Source organism: Lycium barbarum, chromosome 8 (assembly GCF_019175385.1).
Source record: "Lycium barbarum isolate Lr01 chromosome 8, ASM1917538v2, whole genome shotgun sequence".
Taxonomy (NCBI): domain Eukaryota; kingdom Viridiplantae; phylum Streptophyta; class Magnoliopsida; order Solanales; family Solanaceae; genus Lycium; species Lycium barbarum.
This window is the reverse complement of record NC_083344.1, coordinates 75029176-75050053: the sequence shown is the minus strand read 5'-3', so window position 1 is coordinate 75050053 and position 20878 is coordinate 75029176. Positions and strand designations below refer to the sequence as shown.

The 20878-nt window shown below is 42.4% G+C and overlaps 1 protein-coding gene across 1 annotated transcript; it reads left to right on the top strand.

Annotated features, from left to right (window-relative positions):
- The first annotated feature begins 18223 nt into the window (after positions 1-18223).
- On the top strand, positions 18224-18796 carry LOC132607884 (uncharacterized). The gene has a single exon (XM_060321962.1). It carries the CDS (start codon positions 18224-18226, stop codon positions 18794-18796), a length of 573 nt encoding a protein of 190 aa, XP_060177945.1.
- Positions 18797-20878: the final 2082 nt, after the last annotated feature.

Here is a 20878-nt window from a genome sequence, read left to right as displayed (position 1 = left end):
TACCGAAATTTCGGCAGCATTTCCCCTATAAATCTAACATCCCCGAGGCTTAGCTCGGCTCAAAATACATCAACCACAACAGCCCACACGTCAACAAACAACACAAACAACAATCAAACCATTCTAGCTTCAAAGTTCTACTTTGTTATCTAAGTTGGCAACTTTCATTCAAACTTTCAAAACTCCAATTCTACATCTACATAATTGTATTCATTTCCACATTCAAACTTATACAATCACATCCTAACTACAATCCAAGCCATACACGAAATTGCACCAAAATCCATTATTTTCCATAATCCTTCAAAACATCAAAAATTCACGACGAACATTCTAACTCACGTCATTTCATTCCGAATTCATTAACATCATTATAGATTCGTATCTAAAGTCTCTAGCACCTTAAATATACAATGATATACATAATGATACCGAAGGTATACGCTTTCCGATAATATCAAAAATCATTTTTCAACGCCAATTTCATTCATCAATTAATCATTAACGACATAAGGGTCACAACAACACATTATACCAACTTAACCAAGATCAATTCACATCAATTTTCCTCTCTATGGCTCACGGCCAATACACACTATACACACACACCCACGACTTTCTATTTACATCAAAATTACGGGATCTCCATCTATTTCCAATCCTTAACATATTCACATCAATTCTATAACATAAAAGGGGCAAAATTCTTACCTTTCCTTGAAACCCCGACTTGTCACAAACGTCGTTCTTGCGCCAAACTAATTATACCCCGTTGAAGAGGGCCTTGAGTACTTCCCAATTATGTAGAGACTATGATTTTTGGAGCAACAACAAGCTTGGAATTTTTTTCTTTCTCTTTTCTCTTGGTCTCGGCCGAACCCCTATTTTGTGTGGTGTTCTTGAAATGATTTTTGATCTTGAAAATTACTAAGTATAAGTGATATATATCCACCTAAATGACCATGTGCATAGCACATGATCACTAAGGAAAGGGCTTGGGCCTTGTACATGGCCGGCCACTTCCCTTGGTTGGGCCTCAACTTTGGGTTGCATCTTTCCTTGGCCCATTTCATAAAATGCCCCGTTTTGTAATTCCCGAAACTAATTTCCGAAATTCCAAATCTACCCTCGGCCTTTCCCGATGTCTTGACATTAAGAATTCCATAACCAACATGGTCATATCCACTAAAATTAAATTATGTCCTTCTAACCCACAAGTTGTAATTATTTCTCGATTTCCAATTATACGAAAACACGGGACATAACATTCTCCCCCCCCCCCCCCCCCCCCTTAAGAACATTCGTCCCCGAATGTTAAATAAATCTTATGAAGAATCACAAGCATAACGGGAAAACCATTTTATATATAACACACATGGTCCATCCGTTCATTGGTACAACAAATACAAAAGTCTAGATTATAGGAGGCGTAGGGAATAAATGGGGGAATCTCTTCTTCATCTCATCCTCCGCCTCCCAAGTCATCTCTTCCCGGTTGTTATTGCGCCACAGAACCTTGACAGAAGGCACCTCCTTAGTGCGCAATCTCCTCACCTGACGATCCAGAATAGATACCGGCTGCTCGTCATACGACAGCTGCTCCGTCACCTGAAGATCATCTACTGGGAATATCCTGGAAGGGTCACCAATACATTTCCGCAGCATAGACACATGAAACACCGGGTGCACGGACTCCAAATCGGATGGCAAGTCTAGCTCGTAGGCGACTGCGCCTATCCTCCGAACAATCTGGTAGGGCCCGATGTACCGCGGACTCAACTTACCCTTCCTGCCAAATCTCATAACGCCCTTCATGGGCGACACCTTCAGGAATACCCAGTCACCAATCTGGAACTCTAACGGTCGACATCGTCTATCAGCATACGCTTTCTGTCGACTCTGAGCAGCTAACAGTCGCTCCCGAATAAGCTTCACCTTATCTACAGCCTCCTGGATCACATCTGGCCCAATCAACTTAGTCTCGCCCACGTCAAACCAGCCAATAGGAGACCTGCATCTCCTGCCATAAAGGGCCTCATATGGAGCCATCTTAATGCTGGAATGATAACTGTTATTATAGGCAAACTCTATAAGAGGCAAATGATCATCCCAGCTGCCCCTGAAATCAATAACGCAGGCCCGCAACATATCCTCGAGCGTCTGAATAGTGCGCTCGGCCTGCCCGTCGGTCTGAGGATGAAAAGCTGTACTAAGGCTCACCTGAGTCCCTAATCTCTCCTGAAATGACCTCCAGAAATTAGCTGTAAACTGGGCACCTCGGTCAGTAATAATAGATACAGGGACTCCGTGAAGTCTGACTATCTCTCTGATATATAATCTGGCATAGTCCTCAGCCGAATATGTAGTCCGGATCGGAAGGAAATGGGCTGATTTCGTCAGCCTGTCCACAATAACCCAAATAGAGTCGTACCTGCGTGGAGTGCGCGGTAACCCAACAACGAAATCCATATTAATCATCTCCCATTTCCAGGCTGGAATTTCCATCTCCTGTAATAATCCACCGGGCTTCTGATGCTCGATCTTAACTTGCTGGCAGTTCGGGCACTGACTAACAAACTCAGCAATATCTTTCTTCATGCCGTCCCACCAATACAAACACCTGAGGTCCCGATACATTTTAGTGGAACCAGGATGAACAGAATACCGTGCATTATGGGCCTCGCCCATAATCTGCCGCCGTAAGCCCGCAACGTCCGGTACACAGAATCTGCCGTCATATAATAATACTCCGTCAGGCGAGATCTCAAACTGAGTCTTTGATTTATTAAGGGCCACATCTCTGTACTGAATCAAAAGAGGATCCTCAAACTGGCGCTGCTTTACCTCCTGAATAATAGATGACTCAGCAACTGGACGAACAGAAATCCCAGAATCTCCAGAATCCACCAAACGAACTCCGAGGCTGGCCAGCTGATGAATATCGCGAACCAAATCCCTCTTATCAGATGGAACATCAGCCAGACTGCCCACGGACTTGTGGCTAAGCGCGTCAGCTACCACATTGACTTTCCCCGGATGGTACAGAATATCAACGTCGTAGTCCTTTAGTAGCTCAAGCCATCTCCGCTGCCACAAATTTAGTTCCTTCTGCCTAAAAATATACTGGAGACTCTTATGGTCCGTATAGATATCCACATGGACCCCATATAAATAATGCCGCCAAATCTTCAAAGCATGAATCACCGCGGCCAACTCAAGATCATGAGTGGGATAGTTCTTCTCGTGCGGTCTGAGCTGCCGGGAAGCATAGGCTATAACTCGACCGTGCTGCATCAATACACATCCTATCCCAATACCAGAGGCGTCACAATAGACAACATACCCGTCAGATCCCTCTGGAAGAGCCAGAACTAGTGCTGTAATCAATCTCTCTTTCAGCATCTGAAAGCTGCGCTCGCAGGCATCCGACCACTGGAATTTTGCTGCTTTCTGGGTAAGCCTCGTCAGTGGTGCTGAAATAGAAGAGAAATCCTCCACGAACCTGCGGTAATACCCAGCCAATCCAAGAAAACTGCGCACCTCTGTCGGTGTAGTAGGCCTGGGCCAATTCTGCACAGCCTCAATCTTCTGCGTGTCGACCCGAATACCATCTGCGCCGACAATATGGCCCAAGAATGCCACAGAAGTCAACCAGAACTCGCATTTAGAGAATTTAGCATATAACTTCTGCTGACGGAGAATGCCAAGTACCGTCCTCAAATGATCTGAATGCTCCTCGGCTGATCGCGAGTAAATCAAGATATCATCAATAAACACAATAACAAACATATCTAGAAAAGGCCGAAATACCCGGTTCATCAGATCCATAATTACTGCTGGAGCATTAGTCAGCCCGAAAGACATAACTCTGAACTCATAATGCCCGTACCGGGTCCTGAAAGCAGTCTTCGGGATATCTGACTCCCGTACTCGCACCTGATGATAACCAGAACGCAGATCTATCTTTGAAAAGTGTCTAGCACCCTGCAGCTGATCAAACAAATCATCAATCCGAGGGAGGGGATATTTATTCTTTATAGTCACCTTATTAAGCTACCGGTAGTCGATACACATCCGCAATGACCCATCTTTCTTTCTGACAAACAATACCGGCGCTCCCCAGGGTGATGTGCTGGGTCTAATAAAGCCCTTATCCAGTAAATCTTTCAGCTGCTCCTTCAACTCCTTCAGCTCAGCTGGTGCCATCCTGTACGGAGGAATAGATATAGGCTGCGTATCCGGCATCAACTCGATAGTGAAATCAATCTCCCGCTCAGGCAGAAGGCCAGGAAGCTCGTCAGGAAATACATCTGGAAACTCACTGACGACCGGAACAGACTGAAGGGTAGGTACCTCCGCGGCAGTATCGTGCACACGAACCAAATGATAGATATACCCCTTCTGGATCATCTTCTTAGCCTTGAGGTATGAAATAAACTTACCCCTCGGCGATGCTGTAGATCCGAACCACTCTATGACTGGTTCTCCTGGAAACTGAAAACGGACTACCTTTTTCTGGCAGTCGACATTAGCATAACAGGAAGACAACCAGTCCATGCCCATAATGACGTCAAACTCAAGCATGTCTAACTCTATCAAATCAGCCTTATTGCTACGATCATAAATGGTCACAGAACAATCCCTATAGATCTGTCTCGCTACAATAAAATCCCCAACTGGCGTAGCTACCTCAAATGGTTCTATAGGCTCAGACACTATCCCAATCTTACTAGCAACGAGTGGGGAAATATATGATAAAGTAGAGCCAGGGTCAATCAATGCATATACAGATCTGGAGAAAACCAGCAATGTACCTGTGACGACATTTGGCGAAGCCTCCTGATCCTGGCGGCTGGCCAAAGCATATATGTGGTTCGAGGGACCGCTAGAACCTGAAGCGCCACCGCGGCCTCGACCGCGTCCTGCCGGTGCTGAAATACCTCGCCCTCCAGGGCGTGCAACTGATGGAGCAGAAGAAGAACCGGCGGCTGACCCTGTCTGCTGAGCAGCACTACCAGAACCGCTAGCCAAAGGACAATCTCTCATAAAGTGGCCCTGACCACCACACGAAAAGCAAGCTCCAGTCGCTCGGTAACACTCCCCGGGATGAGACTTCCCGCAATGAGGACAACGGGGTCTGGGTGGTCTGGCCTGGCTGGGACCCCTGGGTACCTGTGAACCTGCCACTCTGGAGCTCTGACCGGCCCCAGACGGTCCTGTACTATCGAATCTCCGGCTGCCTGACTGAGTACTCCGGCCGGAGGGAGGAAGATATCTATCAGACTGCTGCTGCTGAGGCTGTCCGCCTCGAGAATCTCCAGAATACCCTGTGGACCTAGCCCTCTTGGGCGGCCTCCTATCTCGATCTCTGCCAGCAGGATCAGACCTGCGACGGTCCTCCATACCCATCGCATAGGCCTGAAGTCGGGAAATGTCCATGTCTGTCTGCAATGACACGGCCATACAGCTGTCTACCAAATACCGGTCCAATCCCATAACATATCGGTGCATCCGATCGGACATATCTGCTACCACGGCCGGTGCATATCGGGCCAGAGAATCAAACTCAAGACTATACTCGCGAACACTCCGACCCCTCTGCTGCAGACGTAAAAATAGATCAGCCCGTGCCCGCCGTAACTCTAGTGGCAAAAAGTGGCGGGTGAATGCTGTCACAAACTGATCCCAAGTGGCTGGAGGGGCACCCTCTCCCCTAGACAGCTCCCAAGTCTCGTACCAGTGGGTAGTCACATCTCGAAGCCGGTGCGAAGCCAGCTCAACTGACTCGGTCTCAGAAGCCCTGACCAGGTCCAGTGAGCGTCGCATCCCCCGAATAAAGTCATGGGGGTCCTCATCGGGCTTAGACCCGAAAAACTCTGGAGGGCCACATAACAGAAACTCCCGAACTCTCAGGCTATCCCGCCTGTCATCGTCATCATCATCCCTCCGCCCGCGCCTGCGAGCCTGTCCTGCTACCAGTGTAGTCAACAGCTGTACAACCTCCCTCAGGGTCCTATCCTCCGCCCCTGGCTGAGGAGCTGGAGTCTCAGGTGCGGGTACATGGACCTCTGAAGCTGCTGAAGGTCCTGCTCTAGGCTGTACTAGTGGGGGTGTAGCAGACCCCTCAGAATGAGGTACATCCTCAGGCAAATCATAAACACGAGCCCGGGTAGCTCGATGTGCCTGGCTAGTCTCTCCAATCCTCGCCTTGCCCTTCTGGGCTGCCGTTGCCTTCTTCGGAGGCATCACTGCAAACACGAAGGCGAGTCAGATCAAAATCATCCTAATAGCACAGCTCTATCGCACGATCTAAGATTTCAAAGAAGGTAACATCCTAAATGCCCTGTAGCTTCCCGTTTATAGATGTGGTGCACAACACATCGATAAACAAGACTCTACGAGACACGGCCTGTAGACATTCCGAGGACAAACCGCTCTGATACCACTTTTGTCACGACCCAGCCCCGTGGGCCGCGACTGGCACCCTACCTGGGTACCCAGACCGAATCAAACATTCATTTTCGAATCCAAACTTATTTCATAATTTTTCGAAAACATACTGAACATAATTTATATCAATTATGTCTCAAGCGGTCGTGTCAAATCAAAATATCATATCAAATACAAACTGAGCGGCGGAATAGACATCGCCGGTCAAAAGTACAAATATAAGCATAGGGGCCATTTGGGGCCATCATAACAAACGAACCGCTTTAAGACCAGAAAGCAAAATCAGACCAACATATACAGGACCCTCACCCCACATATATGACTACAGGCCTCTACGAGTTCGAAACAGAAACATATGGCGAGACAGGGCCCCGCCGTACCCAAATAGTCAAACATACCAAATATATACAAAGCAAAAGGAGTCTGTACCAAAAGTGGACTCCGGATCAAATAGGAGTACTCCGGAATAGCAAGAAGTGAAGCCTACTGCGGAGGATCACCGATATCTGCACCTGCGGGCATAAAACGCAGCCCCCGAAGAGAGGGGGTCAGTACGAAATATGTACTGAGTATGTAAAGCACGGAGTACAGAAATATGGATCAAAACCGAAAGCAAATCAAATGTCAAAGTGGAGTACAAATAGGTATGTCAAAATCTGTATCGAAATCATATACGTATACATAATGCAATTGAAATCATGCAAATGCTTAGGAACGTGGTCGCCACTCCGACGCTGGCGCCACACACAGCATAACACCAGAAGGTTTCAAATCTCCGTACATCCCCGAACACAAACATAATCATCGGTGAGCGTATCGCATCACGAGCCATATCACAGCATAACTCCAAACGGAACCCGGCCCTATGGCGAGGCCTCGGGAACCGTAACACAGCATACGGCCGAATTGTCCTAAGGCGTACGAATCAAAACCGGCCCGGGAACCGGTGAACGAAGTCATAATAAGGCACGAGCGGAGTCGTGAGCAAACCAATGCAATTTGTACTTCAAAATAGTTTTCCAAAACGAAGTAAACCCATAAGTCATATCATAATGCAAAATAGTCGGATACTTAGCCGATATAAGTTTCATTTCCAAATAGTACGTATAGCTCAAAACGTAACTTAGCGTATCATAATATTCAAAATACATCTCATAGGGGGGAGTTTCACAATCGAAAGTATCGTATCCAACTTTATTCACAAAGATAGCCCAATAAGGCAAATAGGGCGTTTCAGGGTAGCGGGCCCACCTCGGGCCAAAGTGAGGTGGCGAACTTATCTTTACGAACATTTATATGCCAAAGGTCATACATGGTCGTTTCTAGGTTACCCGACCACATTTCGATAGGTTTCGGACGAGTGGTGGCATTCTAGCCAAAATAGAGCCCTTAGGCTTCAATCGGATTGAATGAATAGTAACTTTTCTGTGGATCGGGTTTCGAGGAGCAAAAATGCTCCGGAAGGTCTCATATTCGGCTAACATACTAGGATATGCCAAATGAAGGAGTGGGACGCTTTACATACCTCACAGACGTCGTATGCTCTTCCAAAAGTCCAGTCCCGTTTCGTCAAAAATCTGCAAATGGTCAAAGTTACCAATTGAGATTCTTAGGCTTAAAAATGCCTTTAACTCCAATTTTGCCTACCGAAATTTCGGCAGCATTTCCCCTATAAATCTAACATCCCCGAGGCTTAGCTCGGCTCAAAATACATCAACCACAACAGCCCACACGTCAACAAACAACACAAACAACAATCAAACCATTCTAGCTTCAAAGTTCTACTTTGTTATCTAAGTTGGCAACTTTCATTCAAACTTTCAAAACTCCAATTCTACATCTACATAATTGTATTCATTTCCACATTCAAACTTATACAATCACATCCTAACTACAATCCAAGCCATACACGAAATTGCACCAAAATCCATTATTTTCCATAATCCTTCAAAACATCAAAAATTCACGACGAACATTCTAACTCACGTCATTTCATTCCGAATTCATTAACATCATTATAGATTCGTATCTAAAGTCTCTAGCACCTTAAATATACAATGATATACATAATGATACCGAAGGTATACGCTTTCCGATAATATCAAAAATCATTTTTCAACGCCAATTTCATTCATCAATTAATCATTTACGACATAAGGGTCACAACAACACATTATACCAACTTAACCAAGATCAATTCACATCAATTTTCCTCTCTATGGCTCACGGCCAATACACACTATACACACACACCCACGACTTTCTATTTACATCAAAATTACGGGATCTCCATCTATTTCCAATCCTTAACATATTCACATCAATTCTATAACATAAAAGGGGCAAAATTCTTACCTTTCCTTGAAACCCCGACTTGTCGCAAACGTCGTTCTTGCGCCAAACTAATTATACCCCGTTGAAGAGGGCCTTGAGTACTTCCCAATTATGTAGAGACTATGATTTTTGGATCAACAACAAGCTTGGAATTTTTTTCTTTCTCTTTTCTCTTGGTCTCGGCCGAACCCCTATTTTGTGTGGTGTTCTTGAAATGATTTTTGATCTTGAAAATTACTAAGTATAAGTGATATATATCCACCTAAATGACCATGTGCATAGCACATGATCACTAAGGAAAGGGCTTGGGCCTTGTACATGGCCGGCCACTTCCCTTGGTTGGGCCTCAACTTTGGGTTGCATCTTTCCTTGGCCCATTTCATAAAATGCCCCGTTTTGTAATTCCCGAAACTAATTTCCGAAATTCCAAATCTACCCTCGGCCTTTCCCGATGTCTTGACATTAAGAATTCCATAACCAACATGGTCATATCCACTAAAATTAAATTATGTCCTTCTAACCCACAAGTTGTAATTATTTCTCGATTTCCAATTATACGAAAACACGGGACATAACAATTTTCTTCCAGTCAGAACTACTTATTCAGCTGAGGACTATGCCAGGTTATACATTAAGGAGATAGTGAGACTTCATGGGGTTCCCACATCTATTATCTCAGACAGAGGAGCTCAGTTTACAGCTAACTTCTGGAGATCATTCCAGAAGGGATTGGGGACACAGGTGAGTCTTAGCACAGCATTTCACCCTCAGACTGACGGACAGGACGAGCGTACCATTCAGATGCTAGAAGATATGTTGCGAGCCTGTATTATTGACTTCAGAGGTAGCTGGGACGATCATTTGCCACTTATTGAGTTTGCCTATAATAATAGCTACCATTCTAGTATTCAGATGGCACCGTATGAGGCCTTATATGGGAGGAAGTGCAGGTCACCTATCGGTTGGTTTGATGTTGGTGAGACTAAATTGATAGGCCCAAACATGATTCAGCAAGCTGTTGATAAGGTGAAGCTTATTCAGGAAAGATTATTGGCAGCCTAGAGTCGACAGAAGTCATATGCAGATAACCGACGTCGACACTTAGAGTTTCATATTGGTGATTGGGTGTTCTTGAAGGTGTCGCCCATGAAGGGTCTGATGAGATTCGACAAGAAAGGGAAGCTTAGCCCGAGGTACATTGGGCCTTATCGGATTATTCGTAGGGTAGGCAAGGTTTCCTATGAGTTGGACCTACCATCTGATTTGGAAGCAGTACATCCGGTCTTTCATGTGTCAATGCTTCGTAAATGTATTGGTGATGTCCAGGTAACAGAGGAGTTGTCTTACGAGGAGAGCCCCATAGCTATACTTGATCGTCAAGTTAGAAGGTTGTGTACTAAGGATGTGGCTTCCGTCAAAGTATTGTGGCGAAATAATAATAGGGAAGAGATGACCCGGGAAGCCGAAGACGAAATGAAGAATAAGTATCCTTACTTGTTCCCGACGCCTACAGGTAATATTAATCCCTTACTTGACTATATTGATTGATAGATGACACTATTGATATTGTGGCCCTGTGAGGCATCTATGGGTTGTTGGATACAGGGTGGTAGGTATAGCGATAAAGAGGACTTTCTCGAAATTTTGATAAGACCCTATAGAACTAGTTTAACATTCGAGGACGAATGTTCCAAAGGGGGGAAGGATGTTATATCCCGTATTTTTGTGCGTTGGATTATTCGTAAGCTAATCGACATAAGTTCAAGGACAAGATTATTTTTGAGATATGAGACAAAAACGTTTTAATCCCGATTTTAATAAGTGCACGATCTGCTAGTTAATTACTATTAGTATGGAAACATTAGTGAAGATTAGGGATTAATTAATAGCCATGATCAAATTATTAAGTGGGGATTAATTATTAATTAAGTTGATTAGTGTACAGTGGGCCCCACTACAACATGGCCGAATTTGATTGGTCCATGCCATAGTGGGACATGTGTCAACATGGCTAATTGCATATATATTTCATGTGATGACTCCTCAAAATACATATTCATCATCAAAATTCATCTTCACAAACTCTATTTTGAGAGAGAAAGCTACAACCAGCCAAGGTAGCTCACGGCCAGCCTTGGCTTTGATTTTTTTTTTTAAAACTCCTTAGGAGGTGTTCTAAGCATTTAAAGTGACCAGCAACCATAATTTACCTTTGAGAATTATCCTTCACCTTAAGAATTCATTGGAAGCAAGTTAGTTCTTCTTCAAGGATTTTAAAGAGAGAAGTTGCTCCTGGACATCTAAGGTAAGAAATCTTCCTTACTTCATGTGTGTGATCTTGTGTCGATGTTAGAAGTATTAGTTCCATGAAAACATATGAACAGTAGCTTAAACCTGTAGACTAGTGTTGGATATTGTTTTATTGGATTGTGGAAGTTGTTCTTACGTTTTGAGGGGCTGGACGGGTGGTGATGGATTGCTCGATTACTCTTGAATTTTGCTATATTGTTGTTATTGTTGTTATGGATTATGTGTTGCAAGTAAAGGAATCTTGATATTTAAAGTTGTAGTTGTTTATATATAATTGTTGGGACGTGAATTGGATTAGATATTCATGAGGTTGTGGGCTGTTTTGATGAGATCTTTGGGGGAAATCCTTACATGATTATGTTTCTATTTGAGGTCTTTATAGTTATTATTGTATTGTATTTAGGGGCTGTTCTTGTTGAGTTGAAGGACTAAGTGTGATTATGATTATGTATTGTGTTGTTGTAGTAATAGGCTGTTTGGAGCATGTTATTGTAAGAGCATTTTTAGTGATGTGTTGTGGCTATAGATCATTAGGAATAACTTGACTATGTCATGGTTGTTATGTTGATTATTGTTGAATGTACAACGTGTGGACTGATTTGGAGTGTTGTGCGTGCGGTGTGGGCAGTTTCGGGGTGTTCTTGGATCCTGTTTGACTAGTTGTTGATGTGGTAACTTGGACGTGTTGTTGTTGATGTTATTTTGGTCATTTGTATAGTTGGTTTAGATGTGGGGGAAGTGAACAATATAAGGGAAATGCCACCCAATTTTTAAAAAATAAGCAACTAACTTCGGAATACGTTTTAAGTTTTTCCATAGCTTAACTATAGTTCTTAACGTCTTAATATAGGTTGAGGTACTTCGGGCAGCATATACATATCGAATCACGGATTAAGCGTCAAAGGTGTGTAAAGCTAATTTTTTTTTTGGCATGATCTATGTGAGACAAACAGACGACGAATGTATAACTCCAAAGAAGCTCCTATTCTTAGAGACACTAGGATAGCTAATGTTCTTGATTTCCAGAACCTATTTCATTATGTCTTGATACGTGTCTATGATTCTTGAAGTTCTATTTGATATAATCCATAGTGACATTCGAGGGGTATTTGACATGACTGTTGTCTTTGATATTCAAGTGTTAGTTCATTCTACTTATTCTATTGAGTCTCAGATGACGATTTAGTTTGCATATGGTTGCTCACTACTATGCTCGTGCATGCCGTTAAAATATCTTTCACCGAGTCCCGGCCGGGTATGTTTTCTTGCACAGTTTCACTGCATTGTTCACTGAGTCCCTCACTAGAGGGCCGGGTACGTATGTATATATATGATGATATGATTATGGCACCAAGTCCCATGATGGGTCGGTATGGTATGTGATGACTTTATTCACCGAGTCTTATAATGGGCCGGATATGGTATATGATATAGACATGCATGATTCTCGTCTCGTAAGGCACATGTGCATTGGTATGTTTGATTATCATACTTGCCTCTTGTAATCTTCTATTCAGTTATGATTTTCTTTATTGTATTTCATGCTTTATATACTCAGTACATATCTCGTACTAACCCCCTTTCTTCGGGGGCTGCGTTTCATGCCCGCAGGTACAGATACTCGGTTTGGTGATCCTCCAGCTTAGGATTTCTGCTCAGCTGTTTTGGAGAGCTCCATTGTTCGGGAGCCTAGATTATTTTGGTACAGATCTTTTGATATAGACTTCTGCATATCCAGGGGTACGGCGGGGCCCTGTCCCGTCATATTTCACTTTTATACTCTTAGAGGTCTGTAGACATATGTGTGTTGTATATAGGCTTTGGTGAGCTGTGTCGATATGGTTTGTTTTGGATCTTCTCGTATATAGTAGTAGCCTTGTCGGCTTGCGTATTGTGTTATGCTTTGGTCTGCCGTGACTCCTTATGAGACAGGTTTACTATGATATATGGCGTTATGAATCTTTAGTTGCTTTTACAAGTTTTGATTCCGTCCTTAGTTCAGTTTGACTATATCTAACAGGTTCGTATACGAGTGTCCAGCTCGGGCACTAGTCATGGCCCATGGGGTTGGGCCGTGACAATCTTTTTGATAGTTGTTAATTTTTGGCTGATCTGGTGTGACCGCAAATGCGACCCAAATGACCGCAATTGCGTAACTTCCTCAAAAGCAACCATACATAGACAATTGCGAAGTCTGCAGAAGCGAAGGAGTGAAAGCGAAGAAAAGTCTATTTTTTCAATAACCCCTGTTGTGTAAAGTTGACAAATTTTGAGATTTTGGTTATTTCAACATTTTGGGAGCTAAGGAGCTTGAATTGAGGCGATTTTCTATGTAATATAAACAGGAGCGTGGGTACATACAAACCTAACGGATGGGATAAGAATCATGAGCAGCTCTGGTGCTCGATCTTAGGTCTGAGGTATAGGTGTTACACCTCTCGAGTTCGTAGTAGTAGAACCTATGGTTTCCTAGTCGGGTATGTCCTTGGAATAGAGACCCGAGCCCTAGTTTGGAGGTAGAAAGTACCTTACCCCGCGTACGAGGGTACCAGTAGATATTCCTGGCAATTTATAGAGTTAAAAGTTAAATGAATCGAATCGACGCGATCTGAACTGAATCAGAAAATTCTGCAGAACACCAGTCATCGTCGATATGGTCGACGGACAGTCGATGTACGGCGTCGACAGGGTCCCGCAGCCTTGCATCTGCCGGCGCAGGTCGACGGGCTGTCGACCCGCTCATCGAACCGGACCGCTGTAGCCTTTTTAATTCCAAGTATAAATAGATGGATCACGACCCTATTTCATATTTTCCTCCTTTCTAAATCAGAAAAACCCTAATATATTCTCTCCCAATATTTTCCATCATATTAGTGAAGATTTGACAAGACCCGGACCCTGTAAACCCGAGCTTGTGAAGGAGTAGGTTGCTTCTAGGGTTTCCTCAAGGTTGTGAAGCTTAAGGAGTTGAAGTTGAAGTGATTCTTGGGATTTTTGACCCCTCAAGGTATGTAATGATTTCTACCCTTGTATTTAGGTTGGTTATTAAGAGTTTTAGTGATTTTAAGTGAAGAGAAGGTATTTGTGGAAGTGTTAAGTTGATGAAGGGCAAGGTAGGGACTTGAGGCTATCTTAAGAGATGATTGGGGGTAAAATTGAGTATATAACTATATATGTAAGTGTTGTTATTGTTGTTGTGGTTAATGTTGGATTAAATGGAAAGTTGAGGAGTTGTAAGCTTATGAGGAAAATAATGTCTACGAATCGTTAAGCTCTATATGCATCTAAAGGAGGTTAGTAAGTGAAGCGAATAGTCTAATGAAGGTCTATGTTATCTTAATTGTAGACTTGCGAGTTCAAGAGATAGAAGTTGGATCATTGGGTATACTTCAAGGTATGTTAAGGCCATTCTTCCTTCTTTTGGCATAATCCTATGATATGATCCAACAAGCGAGTAAGCAAGCTTCCATATTACTCTACTCTTAGAAGCATTAGAAGTATTTCAGTCTTTGATATTCGTGTACCCCGTTTATGAGTGATCCTTCTGTTCATGGGTCCAGTCTTATGTAGCCAGCTCTGTGCATATAGTTTATTCATGCATTATATTCATTATATATTTATGTACATTGACCCGTGACCAGAAGGTGTTATATACGTGAATATTAGATATATTTAAAGTATGAGAAGAGATATAGGCGTTATACACGCATTACCACTATGATGATGATATTGATTATGGCCGCAGAGGAGCCGATATGATATGATGAGGTGCCATAGAGGCTTTACAGGCGTTATATACACATATACATCAGGCGTTATATACACACATACATCAGGCGTTATATACACACACATATATAGATGCATGACCATCGTTGATAGGCATGATCATGCATATTATGTGCCCACAGAGGCATTATCAGTTATACAGATTTATGCAGACTTAGGCAGATACTAGTTCATACAAGTACATGCACTCAGTCATTTCAGTTTATGAGTTCAGATCTTATCCATGATTCTTATGTATCTATGTTGTTCTTATGCCTTACATACTCGGTACATTATCTGTACTGACTCCCCGTTGCTCGGGGGGCTATGTTCATGCCCGCAGGTACAGGGAGACAGATAGGTGGTCCAACTCAGTAGGACCTCTAGATCTAGCAGCGGTCAGTATGCTCTATTTGATCCGGAGCTACAGTCAGTTTTGGTATGCCACTTTTTTGAGATGTGTATGCATATGGGTATGACGGGGCCTTGTCCCGTCCTTTCTACAGCTTTCATTCCAGTAGAGGTCTATAGACAGTTTTATGTAGTAGTCAGACGATGTAGCCTTGTCGGCTTCAATTCTTTTGGGTATAGTATATGTAGCAGCCTAGCTGGCTTGCACTACTATTCTTCCGTATGTTGTGTATATATATGCAGATTGTACAGAGTTCTGATGTTTCCCTCTTATGAGATCAGTTTATGCCATTTATGGGCCTTTGATGTTCAGTATGTTTCAGATACGCGTTTAGGGGTGTTTGGTTGCTAGAGGTCAGACACTCGTCACGACTTATCAGTTTGGGTCGTGACACTATGCAATGTTGTCCTACATAGGTAAGTGATTCTACCTCGATTTATATCATTTTTCAAGAATCCCCCATTAATTTTCATGCCTAGATTCGTAGATTTAAATGTGCAAGTTGGTATTTTAGCCATGCTGTGATGACCCACCATGTCATCATGCCACCTAGGAGCCACTTGGCATATGTTTTTGCTATGTGGAATAGTTACATACGAGGAAGACTATATATTATGGGAAGATTCTAAAGACATATGGAGATTTCCCTTGGAAGACCCTAGAATTCTATGGATTTGCATGAAAAGTCCTTAGAACATTCTAGTTATGTAGAGATTTCTAGAATAGGGACTTATTTGTAAATATATAGGGACTTGAACAATCATTATTATTTACATGTTAGTCCCTAGGTGAGTAGTATAAATAGAGGGACATTCATTTGGAAAACCATCAAGCAAAATCAATCAAGTTCTCTCTACTACAAAAGCTTCCTTTAGCAACTTCTCTCGTCTCATTCATCTACTATTCCCTTAGCGATCTTGAGTGTAGTAATCTAATTTGACTTGGCATAGCAAGATCTTAAGCAAGTTGTGCAAGAACGTAAGCGAGTTATCAAGTGCCGCACGTTCGCTTAGTTGAATACTAAGGACGTGACAATAGGCTTTAAAATCATGAATTTTAAGGATTTGAAAGATGTTTCGAATATCGAATTTGAGTTTTGAGCGTAATTTTGAACTTGTATAAGTATGGGTAATATGTTTATGTAAATTTTTTTTTATTTTGACCCCGAGGTGTGGGGTTTGACTTTCTAGTCCGAATCTTTTCATATTATAATATGGGTATCGTCGGACTCGTTTTAACCTCACAGAATAATTTTTTAAATAGATTGAATTCATTTGATGAATTTAAAATGCATTAGAGATATTGGAAGGTTAAATCTTTTCTCGGATCGAGATAAGTCAAAATTTTGATTTCGATGGGGAATGTGTTTCCAACCAAATGGTTAATGAAATGAACTAAGGGTAAGAAGGTAACGTATAGGCGAGGTGATGACTGCTTATGCGGGTACATGGTGACATGTCAGTGTTGTTTTGTCTAGTATGCCTTATTCTAAAATTAATTGATTATTTGAGAATAGTACCATGATAGTGAATAGGATGTACACATTAAATTTATGCTAGATTATATTTTGGAGTTATATGCATTTAGAGCACATGTTCGGCTGAGGATTATGTCTTATTTGCATGTCATTGTGACTAATTATGTGATTTTTGCTCTGTTACTTGATATTGCACATTGAGATTGTCTGTGTTGGTTACTTGTTATGATATGCACATTGAGTTCATCTTTGTTGGTACTTGATATGCATGAGGGGCTCGTCTGTGCCAGTTATATGATATGCATGTGGAGTTTGTCCATGCTGCATGTGGACAACGTGTTTGTCCCCCAAAGGTCATAGCTCTGGGACATCCACCGGAAGATAGTGTGCATGGAGGCTGCATTGTGTTGTGTTAGTAATAGTTCCAAGTGCATTCGTGTTTTGATGATTGTCAAAATGTTTCAGAACCAGATAGAGACCTGGTCTGTAATCTGCTCTCAGTGCGCCTTGTACTGTAGGTAGAGATAGCTGTAAAGCCAAGCCACTTGCTGCACACAAGTACAATAGTGAGCTGGCCCATGCTTTAGGTCAAAATTGAAGAGTGGTCTCTTTTCACCCCACATGCTCCCACTATATATACAACATGATGGAAACATATTAAGTAGACTTGAAAAACGTAATCCAAATTGTGCAAAATCTACCGATGCAGGTTTCTCAAGATCTCTCAAGAACAAAGCCATCTACAGGCTGAAGAACCTAATCCAAACACAAGATATTATATATGTTCTTAGGTTGTTGTAAGTCTTTGTTCGTTTGTGCTTTACTTCTAAACCTACTCTTCTCTTATAAAAAGCTAATGTAGGTATTTCAAATTCTTAGTAGTTGTTAGGAAGTTTACCTTTCAATCTATTAAGTGGTACCCTTGGCTAGTGTGTAGTCTAAGGTGTATTAGTTGGGTTTGCCTAGAGGTAGTCAACCTGGGTTTCCTTGGCTAGAGTTAGTCAATTGGAGGTGTTTGCAATCGGTGTATTGCAAAGGTTAGGGGACTACGAGAGTTAGTTCCTAGGTTGCTACTATTGTAAGGGTTGAGGGATTATGGAAGTTAGTTCCTAGCTTACAATAGGTTGTAATCTGAAGTTGCTCGTGTAGTGGAGTTGAAATCCTATTGGGGTAGGTCGTGGTTTTTAATCCCTTGAGCCAGGAGTTTTCCACGATAACATCCTGTGTCCTTTACATACTGCATTGCATAAGGGAACTAGTACACAACCAGGTCCCTTCATACACTATTTGGTGGACGCACAGCCTTCATCAATTGGTATCAGAGCAGGTGCTTTCGAAAAGGTTAACACCTAGAAAGAATCTGAAAAATGGCAGCCCCACCAAATATGTAAGAAGGACAGTCTTTCACAAGGCCACCCAGATTTAATGGAAAATATTATGGGTGGTGGAAAATAAGAATGCACGACTTCATAATGGCCGAAGATTCAAAGCTTTGGGATATCATCTGTGATGGTCCCCATATCCCAGTTCACACAAGTAAAGACGGTAAAAAGACCACTGTCAAAATAGGAAAAGAATACAATGAAGCTGATAGAAAGAAAGTGGAGAAGAAATATAAAGCCAAGAAGATTCTTGTATGTGGAATAGGACTGGATGAGTACAATGGAGTCTCAGTTTGCTCATCAACAAAAGAGATCTGGGAAGCTCTCCAAACTGCTCATGAAGGAACTACTCAGGTAAAAAACTCCAAGATTGACATGCTTACCACTGAGTATGAGATGGTCAAAATGAAAGAGAGTAAATCTATTCATGAGATGCACACCAGATTCACCTCCATAATCAATAAGCTCTACTTTCTTGGAGAAGTCAGCACAACTACCAAGCTGGTAAGGAAGATTCTTCGTGTATTACTTAACTCCTGGGATAGCAAGGTAAATGCTATCTCTGAAGCCAAAGATGTGGATACGTTGACTGTCGATGAGCTTATTGGAAACCTCAAGACGTATAAAATGAAGATGACCACGAAGAAGGTAGAAAAGAATTAGGTGTAGAAGGAGAAAAGCCTTGTCACAGCCCAACCGGAGGGCTATGACGGACACCCAAAAGCTGACCTCCTAGATGCCACAATACATACATAACATACCTGCTCATGCTCATTCTGGGCCACCTGAGGGCACTCACAACATAATCTGTTGTCTGATAGGTATCATAAACTGTAGGTTCACCGCCCTCGAAAGGTATATAAATACATGCATCACTAAACTTAGCTGGGGTACAAGCCGACAAGGCTACTCGATAAAACTATATAACCAAACAAGTGCTGAGCGGGCCATACTGTCTGACTGAATATAAGTGTCTACGAGCCTCTACTGATATACTGGACATGCTGGAGACGGGAAAGGGCCCCTGCCCTACCCATAAACATCAAAACATATACTAGGTCTAGACGGCAACTCCGGGAAGAGAGGAGTGCTCCACTGTCAAGCTGAAGAAGCAGCCTAAGGATGCAATCTGTCTTCATGGCTATTTGAACCTGCGGGCATGAACGCAGCCCCCCCCCCCCCCCCCCCCCCCCCCCCGAACAATAGGGGAGTCAGTATGGAAAATGTACGGAGTATGTAAGGCAGAAGAGTAACATACACATAGGAGTCATAAAGAAAATCTGAAACTCGTAAACTAAACCGACTGACTGAATGCATCTGTAAGTTTGATTATCTGAACATGTTTGCGTGAATGCATCTATATGTCTGCTTACTGAAAATGCTTCTGCTGTCGTATGATATGCATAGGTCATAGTGCCGAGGAACGTACGACCCGATCCATATCCCATATAGGCCCCTTCGGGCATAATAGCATAATGGCCCCTTCGGGCATAGTAACATAATGACCCCTTCGGGCATAATAACATAATGGCCCCTTCGAGCAGCCCCTTCGGGCATAATAATCATCATCCCTATGTACCAGCTGATCAGGTGGTAATGCGTATATAACGCCTCGCCCTTTTCTCATACCCCATATATATAATATACGCGTATGCAAATGAATGTAATGCATAAACATAAACTAACATTATCATGATACAATATTTAGGACCAATGAATAGAAGGAATAATCATAACAAAGGGGTACAGGATCATCAATAACTGAGATGCTCCTAATACTTCTAAGAGTAGGGTAATATGGAGACTAGATTACTCGTTGTTCGCTCGTATCATAGGATCATGCCAAAAAGAAAGAAAGGGAAAGCCTTAACATACCTGATTGATCTCCTACGAATTAACACTTATTCTCCCGAACTTGCAAATCTACACTCAAGAGAAATTATACTACCGTTAGACTTATCGTCATATGCCTATCTTAAGTCCTTAAACCAAACTCCTTTAGAATGTGCCAAAATTCGGGCAGCATCTCCCCTATTTATATGCCTAGCCCGAAGTCACAATCCAGCAACCAACAACAACAACAAAAATACCAACATGAACAACAATATTATCAATACCAATATATTCCATAAAAACATCCCACACGATGTTTTTCAACATATAACAACAATATACACTTCCTTTCTTCTCAATCAAGGAGCATAATCTCATCAACACACCCACAAGATTAGATACCATCTCTATACATGTAAATCAGCCCAGCCACACGACCACAACATGCTCAAAACAGTCCATAATCACAACAACTATTTTCACTTTTAAGACTTGCTAAACCTTCAAATCAACTCAACATAAGAGATAGGATGAAGAACATACCTTATACTTGAAGAAATTCAGCCACACCAACTTCCTTCAAGACTAAACTTTCCACAATATCAAGTGAAGCAAGAACAATCACCTTTCATGGACTAGTTTGGTGTAATCTTGTTAAATTCTTAATTTAATGGGCTATAAATGTTTAGGGGTTGTGTTGGGAAGTTTCTAGGACTAATGAGACTGTAAAAATTCTGAAAAATGGAGTTAATGGGGGTATTTATATCCCTCATAAGTTGGTTCCACCGACATTCTCAAGTGGGTCCCGCGGAAGCCATTTGACAGCTTGGAGTCTTTGTCATAAAATGGCCATAATTCTTGATCCTGATATCGTATGAGGGCCCACGACCTATGGTTGGAAAGCTCCTTCAA

Excerpts from the sequence above, each read along its gene's own strand:
- LOC132607884 (XM_060321962.1), top strand. The coding sequence starts at position 18,224 with ATGGCCGAAGATTCAAAGCTTTGGGATATCATCTGTGATGGTCCCCAT.